Source organism: Gambusia affinis, linkage group LG07 (genome assembly GCF_019740435.1).
Source record: "Gambusia affinis linkage group LG07, SWU_Gaff_1.0, whole genome shotgun sequence".
Taxonomy (NCBI): domain Eukaryota; kingdom Metazoa; phylum Chordata; class Actinopteri; order Cyprinodontiformes; family Poeciliidae; genus Gambusia; species Gambusia affinis.
This window is the reverse complement of record NC_057874.1, coordinates 11,219,246-11,230,151: the sequence shown is the minus strand read 5'-3', so window position 1 is coordinate 11,230,151 and position 10,906 is coordinate 11,219,246. Positions and strand designations below refer to the sequence as shown.

Below are 10,906 nucleotides of genomic sequence, written 5' to 3'. Positions count from 1 at the left end.
GAAGGTATGATGTGTTAATGATGTTTTTATGTTTTCATGTTGTTAAACACTTTGAACTTTCTTTTTGCTGAAATATGCAATACAAATGAACTTGATTGATTATCTCAAAGGCTTGACTGCGGTTGTTACTTTAAGGTGTGGCTTAACCAGTTCCCAGGTTACGGGCAATTGCTTTTTCCAGACAGTTCCATATAGATTTGGATTTTACCCCTTCATAATAAACACCTTGATTTAAACAGTGGATTTTGTATGAACTTGCATCATCTTTGTCTGGCGTTTACATTTCTCTGAGGATCTTATACTCTTAAATGTGACAAACCAAAAAAAAAAAAATCACAAAGGCAGCATACACTTATTCTCACCCCCTATTTACAGTCTAAGCTTAAAGAAAGATCTTGCAGATGAGTGAAAGAACAGTCTGCTCTGAGGATTAATGATCTCCCGAATCACACTGAATCCTCACCAAGACAAAGATTGGTCACCCTTTCTTTGAAAGTAATGAAAGGGGTCAAGGTTCACGAAAAGCTGAAGTGTGAGTGAATATAATGTATGTTTAGATACTGTGGACCAGAGATTTATGAGACTTATGCTGGACGAGTGATAAGATGTCCTCTTCACCAATACCACCCAGGCGCAGACAGATAAGGTGACTTTGACACAGATGCACTCTACGGATCTCTCCCAAACAGTGAGCTGTGTTGGATTGATGAGATCTCCTCCTGCTTCACAGCTGGTCAAAAGCAATTTAGTCTCATCTTGTGGATTTCACTGAAGAGTTACAGTGAGGCTTAAGACAGCAAAGACAAAATGTACCATAGTGCAGGAAGAAACGATTCACTAGCAATAGGAATGAGGGTTTGTTCCTTGTGCATATTAAGAGTCCACAGATATTTTCGTGTCTGCTTTATCTGCGGAGAATCACAGCAGTCAGTCTGATCGGCCATATGCCTGACTGCAGGCTAGCTCTGTTTTCAATCAGGGTCGGCTCCCAGAAGACTTCCTGCCAAATCTCCTGTGCACGCACTCATAAACACTCCCTCCGCTTCTTAAGTGTTTACACTCTGCCTTGTCCTAACTTGGGGTTTCCACAAGCATTGCGTTTATTAAATTAAACCGACCCTAGTTTCTTCCCGCTCAATGAAAACAATCAATTTCAAAAGGTGCAGATTCGCTGTAAACGTTCAAATTGCAAATGGCATCGAAACTGCATTTGGCACAGCTCCTCTACGGAGTTTTAAAAACATGTGGGAGACCCAGAAGATGGAGGTCAAAGATTAGCAAACAGACTGACAGTCAAGCCATTCAATGCAAGAAAAAAAAATGGAAATGTGCCTTTTGGAAAAATACTTAATGTTCCTTCAACTTTATTTGGGTTTAGGCTGCAATTTACAGTGGTATAAACTATGGATTAAATGGGGGAAGAAAAAGACAACTTTAGTGGAATAAAACTTCTCCAGAAATCTTTTTTTTTTTCAGAGGAAAAACAGTTTGGAGCAGAAACCTCTTAAATTTGCATGAGTCTAATCTTTAACGAGCGCTAAGTCGATTTGAAGCCACAAACTAAACCTGCAGCACGTAAAACGCATTTCCAGTTCAAGTACTGTTTCCACAGTTCTTGTTTTGAATAAACAGTGAAATACAAATATTACTTCAATACTGAACACATGACAACAAAGTATGATAAAATATGATAGAATTTATTTCAAAGTAATTACAAAGTAAACCATGACATATGAAAAGGAAGGAAACCTTTGAAATGTGCTAATCCTTTCAAAAGAATGAGAACTTCACTAACACTGCATCTTGGCCCAACCCTTCATGTTTTACGCTGTCGCTTTCCCGTATCGGGTGACATTTCTGTGTTGGTGCCTCTGGAACTCGACGGTCGCTTCTTTGCTGAAGACGTCACTGTGTCTCTGTGAAAGAACACAATCCGACAGAGTCAGGTTATTTTATTTAAAAATGACAAAAGTGAAATGATATACAGCACCATAAACTTTAATGTCTTTTATTTGGGGTTCAGTGTAAATAACCAACACAAAGCAGTTTAGAAATGTGAAGAAAATAAAAATTATAAAAATGGTTGTGATTTAAGTTAGCTCAATAAAAAAGGCAATAAGAGGCTTTCTAAATCTGTCACTTGCTTTTCTCGCGTTTTAATCACTTCAGAGAATCAGCTTTTCTCTGCAGACGATTACTTTAACCATTGCCTTTTCAGTAGTCTAGGTTTAACAAGCCTATCAGCGTAATTAGGATGCAAAGTGGTTGGACAAGTGGAAGACAAATAAAGGTTTTTCCTTCAGTTTCCCTTATGTTCATTTAGTTAATTAACACTAAAAGCTCATTTACTTTTATCAAATGTAGTTGAGATTCTGCAAACTATTTGACTACAGGAGAAATAAAAGAATATGGAAAACATTTTCAACAAATGACTCGGCTGCAAAAGACATAAAAATTAAGTTTTCTTCAGCAACAGACAACTCTCTGTTATATTTCCTCATATTACCACCTTCTTTGAACTGCTTCACATGCTTGACATGGGCCTGACCCTGAACATACTTAGCGTGTTTTTTTGGATTATGATGTCATGTAACATATGTGGTAATTGTCTGTGGCTTTTAATGCACCACTGTTGCTTGTAATGCTTTCATTTTTGGCTGAAAGTGTAATCGTTACTACATGTTACTTCATTAATGGAGAGCAAGTTAATTTTACCCATGAGCCACATTTTCATGCATTTCAATCAATAGGTAATGATTGCCTGATTATTTAGGGCTGATGTTTAACATTCTCACACCCAAGAAGCAAAGGGATAACGACTGGATGGACGCCCACTTTCAAAACAGCACAGAAAACGGCACATCGCCAAGTAACAACAGAGTAGGCTGGGGGGTATCATTTGAGTGTGTGCATAAATTCATAGAGATAAACTACTCTCAGTTCAGGTGACTGAAGTAAAAGAAAATATTCTCTTGACTTAGGACAGTGCTTTTCAGCAAGACGTGACGGCAGCTCCTGAACCTATCAGTTCAAAATCACTGCTCAAGACAGCACACCTGAGTGATGAAATAATTAGCCAAATGAATCTTTAAGTGTATCCACTGGACCCATTTCAAGCATTTTATAAAGAATGGTGAGTGAACCTTCATCTCTATAGAAGGAGTGTCAGCATAGTGTATCAAGTGATCAAGAAATGCTATAATAGACTCTTTGCAGCGGTATTACAGCAGACCTTAGGTAATTTTTGATCAGGCATGACATGATAACGCCTCGATCATTGCACTTCTTAAATGGTTTCAAATATTAAGTAGCAAGTGAACATTATGTTCTTAATGTCAATCTGTAAGAAGTGAAAATGAACATAATGGTATGAGTGAATCTAACGAGGGGCAATTTGTGATTGGCTACTAAACGTTAGAGCATCTCCAAAGTTACGGCGCTTGTGGGGTGTTCATGGTCAGTAGTGGGTAAAATCTTTCAAAAGTAGTTCAAGGAAAGCCTTGTGGTGAACTAGTGACAGGCTGATCAATACACATGAAGCGGTGAAGACTGATCTACTCCAATTCCCCAGATGAGCTGCTATTGCTCAAATGTCTGAGTCAAATCAATCAATCAAGTTTATTTGTATAGCACATTTCAGCAACAAAGCAGTTCAAAGTACCTAACATCATAAAGTTAAAGTTGGTTTTCAAATAAATACAAAGAGCATCACATCTGGTTCTCTTCAAAATGGCTGCTTTGACTCCCCCTGCCCAAAAGGCAATGTTTATGCCACAATGGCTATTACTCAACACATTTTAGAAATTATCAAATAAAATTTCCATAACGGAATAATGATTTTGCAGGTGAATGTAAGATTTTTCCAAAGTCTAACTAATCAAGCCAAAAACCTGCCTATGGTTACACAGAGAAGTGAAGTTTACAACACTGGGAATCTTAAAACAACCAATCTTCATGTTTTTTTTATTAAAATAAATGAGGGATTTTATTAGAATAAAACTATTTTTCAGTGGCATAACTTATATACTGTGAGGAAATCTTAAGAGTTATTTGCTTAACTTGCTTTTATACACTTTTAACTGTTTAATCAAATTCTAATCTCAGAAGACACATGTGGACTTGGCCTTTAAGATATATCAAGTTATAGCTCTATTACTAGCTCAACCTTGACTTTCATCAATCTTCTCCTAAAAGAAATCTTCAGATAACATGGCTTAGGAAACCAAAAGGGACCCATAAAAGCAGTGTTTCATTTGTTGAATCCCTTTCAGCTGCACAGAGCATCCCTCATGTGCAGCTGATTCTATTATAGATGTACACAGAACCCTCCAGCCTTATGTAATGTGCTTAAACCCTTTTCTTTCAATTCTCTGGATGGGAAAAACAATTCCGGTGAAGGAATTTTCATCGGAACACCAGGTGTTAGTGGTAAAAGTTTGGTTAGGCATCCGAGTGGGGAGCGTATCTGGTGGGTTAAAGGCAGAGGATGGAGCAAAAGCTGTATTTCATAAAAAGAAAATTCCTTTTCCGGATGGTTTCAAAAGCACTCTTTAACTCACGAGTCTATAAAACTGATGAGGCATTCTAAGACCCACAGTACCGGTCAATTATGAATGCATACTGGTCATATATTTAATGGGAACTCGTTGAAACAAACTTAAAATCCACAAAACAGCTTTGCTATCTCAACATTGGTCGGAAAATGCGCAAAATAAAAATCAGACTTCAAAACGTCCTTGTCCTGTTTGTGTTCTACCCACTTCATTTTAGATAAGTTTCAAACAGCAGCACAACGAACCCAGAGGAAGACGTGACGGAAGCATGTGTGTGCACTGAAAACAACACCGCCCCGCTAATACGAGGATATGATTCAGTGTCCTTGATCGTGGTTCGCAAGCGAATGAGCTCTGGGTAGGTGCAGTTATTTATTTGTGTCCTTTGGGGGTGAGCAGATATGTGGCGGTCTTATTGCTTGTCAAAATCTTTTGATTGAAATGACAGCAGGCTAGCAGGAATATAAATGATAAAAAATATATATATCAATGTATTGAAAGGAATAAACAGAGCTGTCAGTCAGAAGACAGCTTGGTGATTATTTGACCAGGAAGACGCATGACTTTTTAACATGCATCATCAACATAACTCATTATTTAACGTGGATAACTGAAGAAAATAACGTTTTAAAAAATGGCAGTCGCAAGAAGATGAATGTGAAGGCCGAAAACCTGTCCGCTATTTTTCCACAATCTGTTTACAGGCGTGACTTATCAGGTTGCAGTGTTCGGCAGGGGAAGCTCGAGGACTCTGTATGGGAAGCTGGGGATCTACAAAGCTTTCAACTCTGCAAGGCTTGGAGTAGGCCACAAATCAGTTGGGCTGCAAAGGGACAAGATGTGCTCAATGACTGAAAAAGCCACAAGGTAGCTTTATATAATGAAAGCAGACTTTACTCGTGGGTTCTTGCTGCTGGGCCGGGTTTTCAATCTCCCTTTGTCGGGTCACCTTTGACAGAACAGCCTGATACTAAAAAGCCAAATTAAAAATAAATATAAAAAGAAAAATGAAAACATGACCCAGGAAGATTACTGATGGCATCAGGGTGTGTTTCACATGCCTCTAGAGTTTAGTCTAATAAGAAGATTTTTCTGTAGAAAAAAAACACTAACAGAAATGATAAATGTCATATATTTCCCTGTTCACTTAAGTGGCATTAAATTAAGTGTGTTGGGTTCACTGCATACAAGATAAACATGTTATGTGGATTTTATTATGATCAGTAAAATGCAGAGGTTCTAAAGTTGATATCTGCTCCATCATGCCACCATATTCATTATTCTCTTCAGAGTTTTGGCTTAGATCATGCTAACAGCTGATATTGAGTTTCACTTAATTTTAAAAAAACTGTTTCAAAGATAAAAAGCATTAATTTCCTACTGTTGAACTTGGTGATTTAGCTCCACAAATAATACTAGAATATACTGCAATTAAGCTAACTTATTGGCATCCTTTCAAAAGATAATTTTGGTTTATTGCAGAAACTCTGTCGCACACTGAAAATTGGTTATAGGTGGAATTTTTGTGTATGGGGAAACAATGCTGGGCTGCTTTTGTACACATTTTGCATTATTACCCTGTTTGAAGACCCACCAAAAAGTTATTTTTTAGTTTTCAACCAGAAGACAAAATAGTTGCTTTTCAGTACTTCAGAGAGTTCAAGATCCCATTCTGTTCAAACTGGGGTCCAAAGTCATGCGACACCCTCACCAAGGAAGAGTCAAGACACCAATATAAAAAGTAAAGTCTAAATTTTTTTCCACTGTGAATGCCGATATGCAAAAGATACAGAAAAACCTTATTGGGTTCTTGCAAGGTTTGCAATACTGTACTCCTCTATCGTGGTTGGAAAGGCAAAGTCAAAAATCTGAATTTGATATATGCTTGAGTTTTTTGCAACTAAAAAACACAAAAATACATGCTAATTTAAATTAAAGGCACCGAGATTTGATTTACTGTGGAGCATTTGAGATAACTCCGACAATCTGGAGATGTGCATACCCTGAGAGAATTCAATTTACATCTGAATTAAAATGTCTATCCTAACAGACGCATAATATTAATAATACTCTGAAGAGAATCTGTAATTTTCAAAATTCCACGGCGTAAATAGAAACTTTACTACTGTCTCACATGTAAGGAGACCTATACATCAAACTTTCAAAAATGTGACAATCTTCATGCCGAGGAGCAAACAAGACAGACATTTATCCTGTTTTGTATACTAATAGTAAAAACATGAAGGCTTTGATTTTATTCAATAAGAAAAAAACAAGAAGGTTACATATAAAGCAAAATTTCAAGAACTCAATGTGAAAAACATAAAAATTAACAGACTTACCTATTTTCTAAAACAGTAGAATTATTTAAATGTTGAACTTTTTTTTTCCAAAAGGAAAGGTAAATCAGACTTTAATGCATTATTACAACAAGGTTGACATGGATTTGGTCAAAGTGAAACCTTATTTTGGTTAAAAGAAAACTTTTTGCATATTAATTTAAACTGAAAAGGCTTATTTAACACATCAATTGTTTCTATGAGTAGAAAGATTTTGAAACATCCAAAAGTTGCAGCAATCAGTGTTGAGGCAATGCTTTTGCTCTGTGAAGCAAAGGAGTTTGTTTTAGGTGAAATTCTGTTCCAAAATGTATATTCTCCAAATGCTAGACTGAAAGCAAAGTCACAGGCAGCAACAAGCATTTTTCAGCAACTATCCTGCTGAAACATGTTTACATTTATTAAAGAAAGATGAATTTCTAAAGGAGCCACTTACTCAATGTTTATGGAAGATTCTGGACCGAAAATGTCTGAAATAGAACTGAAAAGGGAGAAAGAGGAAAGAGAGACAGAGAACAATATGATTTAATTTACCAGCTTTAATTTGCTGCCTTGGAACAGAATTCAACTTCCACCTAAATAGCTCTAATCTATGAATCATAGCAAATCTTTTACACCCAGGTGGGTTTTTGTCCCCCCACTGAGGGTCCGACATGTCCAATTGACCTATTCATCACAGGCAACGCCATATTACCCATAGTCTGTGTTGACAGCTAAGCTGATGGGGCTAAGTCTAGACCGTCTTAATTAGAGGTGGAACCATATAGAGTGAACCCTCACTATTTCGCGGTTCACCTTTCACGGTCTCGCTGCTTCGCGGATTTGCGTCGTGCATTGTGTTCTGCATTCTGATTGGCTAAACAGTCTCTCCGCTTCTTCTCTACCTGTGTGTGTCAATAACGTTGCGGTTTAATATGTACACGTACGTAAAAGCAGCTTGCCAAATTTAACATAATCGATGGTGGCATGTCGGTTTATTAGAACCTTTTTGCCCAGAAGAAAAAAGAGTGACAACAGCTACCGATAACTATGTTCTTCTCCCGAACAAACACACCTGCACCGCGGGCTTTAGAAGACAAAAACGCGACAGAGCGGAGTGAGGAGGAGCAGTGAAATACAGGTGAATCACTATTTGTCCAACTACACTGTATTTTTTTTCTGAATAATTTTTTCTCCATTCTAATCCAATGACTCGGGTCACGGTGGGGCGGTGCTGATCTCCGCAATTTGAAGCCTTCACTTCATATTGACGATTAAAATTATTATTTTTGACTATAGTAGTTATTTGTAAAAAAAAAAAAAAAAAAGAAAAACATTTATACAGTACTTTTATTTGTTAAAAAATGCTTGCCCCTGTAAAAAAGGTTTTGTTCTTTGTTTTAAATGTATTATGGAGTATTTCCTTGTACAATAATTGTTAAAAAAAAATAAAGGTTCCTACTTCGCGGATTTCGCTTATCACGGGTTCTTTATGGAACGTAACCCCCGCGAAAAACGAGGGATCACAAATTTCTTATTATTACTAGAACACTCTACAACATATTAACCTCAAAGAACTTTCAGGACTCTATTAAGTGTAGCCTTCACTTTGGCTCTCTATACTTTGCCTTTAATATAATTAGTGGCACTTACTGCTTAATGTAGAATGAAATGTTTTACAGGACAAACTGATGTGAAAGTGGTGAAGTCATAAAGAAACTACAACAGAGTAGTTTCAACACCACAACAGCAGCTGTCAGGAAGAAGCAGCTTTTTCAGTGAGATCTTTTTGAGATGAAAATATGTTGTTTTGTCTGTTTCCAATAGCTGAACAAACTAATCATCATCATCTAAGTTTGCTATGAACTGAAAGCAGATAGCATTAACTCCTTATGAATACTTATTTATCTCAAATCATTTAGTTATTGTTACATTCACCAATATTTTTGCATATGTTCCCCATTATTAATCAGATTATTAATCTGCTTAAAAATCAACAGTTTTTAAGCAGAAAAACTGTTGGTCATTTCACTAACAATATAATTTTTAATAATGATATTTGATATATTGATGACTATATTTTGAACAAAATCCATTAATAATTTAACCCATTATGGAGAAAGACTTTAATTTTGACGTCTGCTCAATGAGAGATTCTGGCTTTTATTTTGAAGAATATTTTAAAGATTTACCTGAAAGGCCAACATAATCCCTTATTCATGACTGGTTTAGTTCCTTTGGTAATAGGGAACCTACTATTAATGTATTATTATCTAACCTATAAAAGGCTTAACTTTTTTTTTTCTTTTTTGAAAAGTAGCAAGAACCTCTTTTGAAACCCAAATAAATCTTTTGTTGCTCTGGGGTCAATAGGATTATAAAACCAACTAAAATGTCTGGCTCAAACAATCATATGACGGACTATTGTTTTGAAGGGTTATTTTCCAACTCAGCTTTTTAAGCATTCATTAATCCTTTATTTCCATCATCTTTGGTTTAAGTGCTTAGGGAACTTTAATTCTTCTAACGTAACATGTCCTTTTAGATTTAACCGCTGCAGTTTATTTGTTTTTATAGCTGTACATGGCCTCGGCCCTTCCTCCCTGTCCAAGGTGCTGCTGCACCATTATATTAATGGCAAATGGCCAGTACTTGTATGGTGCTTAATCAAGTCCAGAGGATCCCAAAGAACTTCACACTCCATTCAGTCATTCACACCCTGATTATATATCCTATATCATGGCGCAGCAACTTGCTCACTCAGCATCTAAAACAAAACTTAGGCTTGGGGAAGAGGGGTGTGCTTTTGCTCTGACCGGTCCTAAAAAGAGGAATGACTTACTGCTGCACATCAGGCAAGATAAATCACCGTCTTTAAATCACTTCTTAAAACACATTGCTTTGCCTTGGCTTTTGACAACCAATGAGATCTTGAGTTTAGTTTGTTTTTATTTTATTACAATATTTATTGCATAGCTTGCTATATTCTTTTTGAAAAAATATATTTTTTCCATTTTAGTATTCTGCTTCTGTGTCTTTGTAATGACATGTAATTTTTGTTATGTATTCTGTACAGAACATTTCTCCTTATGGTAGTAGAAAGTGTTTTATAAATAAAGCTCAGTGGACTTAATGGACATCTAAGGTAAACTTTAAATAGCAGATTTGTTTAATTACTGCAGCACTTAGTTGAAACAAAAGGCAATAAATATTAATTGAATAGCTTGGTACACGCTGATCTGGTCTGTAATTTGGGGATTTAATTATCTTTGATTATTGTGTTTACTTTCTGAGCAATAACTGAGCTGAGATGAAATAATTGCATTGCTTCACTGTAGCACTTTGCATTGCTGATTGGAAAACAAAAGATAGAGCCAACTGGTTCAGACGTCTATAACTTGTCTGTACATCTTGCCTTTGCCTTAAATTAACTGTAGAGTGGCTGATATCAACATAAATAAACAAGATTTGCTGTTTTTCAAAACCATAATCTTACAGTTCAACGCTGTAAGTGGAAATAGTTGCACACATACAAGACATGGTATATTTTTTACTTTTAATAATGTGTCTGTAAAGTAATAGTGTATACCAGGGGTTTTCAAAGTATGAAAGGGTGAGCCCCCCTCCAAGGAGCACAATGCCTGCTGCCCCCCCCCCCCCCTCTGTGGAGGGGGGTGGAGTTGTAAAAACTCCACCTTCAGCCCCGCTCTGGCCAAAACCAGTGTTGGCATAGTTACTTTGAAAAAGTAACTTTAATCGGACTACTGATTAGTCCTTGAAAAAGTAACTTAGTTATATTACTGACTACTGACTTGGAAAGTAACTAAGTTACACTAAAAGTAACTTTTTAGTTACTTTCAGCAGCTGCTAACAACAATGCTCCGCCTCCTGTGAAAATCACATTGAGCTTTGCCAAAACTTAATTGTAAGTTATTTTATAATGGTAACATCAACAATGTGTCTCCACTGATAAGGTTGAACTGAAGAGGAGATTGTACAAAAAACAGTACAAAAAATAAAAAAACATGAGTAATT

The 10,906-nt window shown here is 36.5% G+C and overlaps 1 protein-coding gene across 2 annotated transcripts in view; it reads right to left on the bottom strand.

Moving 5' to 3' along the window:
* Positions 1 to 1,676: 1,676 nt before the first annotated feature.
* Positions 1,677 to 10,906, bottom strand: part of rad18 (RAD18 E3 ubiquitin protein ligase) — a 31,865-nt gene continuing 22,635 nt past the window's right edge. The window contains exons 12-13 of one of the 2 annotated variants that reach the window (XM_044122347.1): positions 7,329 to 7,373; positions 1,677 to 1,916 (exon numbers count right to left, since the gene is read on the bottom strand). In XM_044122347.1, the coding sequence (XP_043978282.1) occupies positions 1,817 to 1,916; positions 7,329 to 7,373 (145 nt within the window). In that variant the 3' untranslated portion in view covers positions 1,677 to 1,816. The remainder of the gene's footprint in view (positions 1,917 to 7,328; positions 7,374 to 10,906) is intronic. The other variant, XM_044122348.1, reaches the window with a different exon arrangement.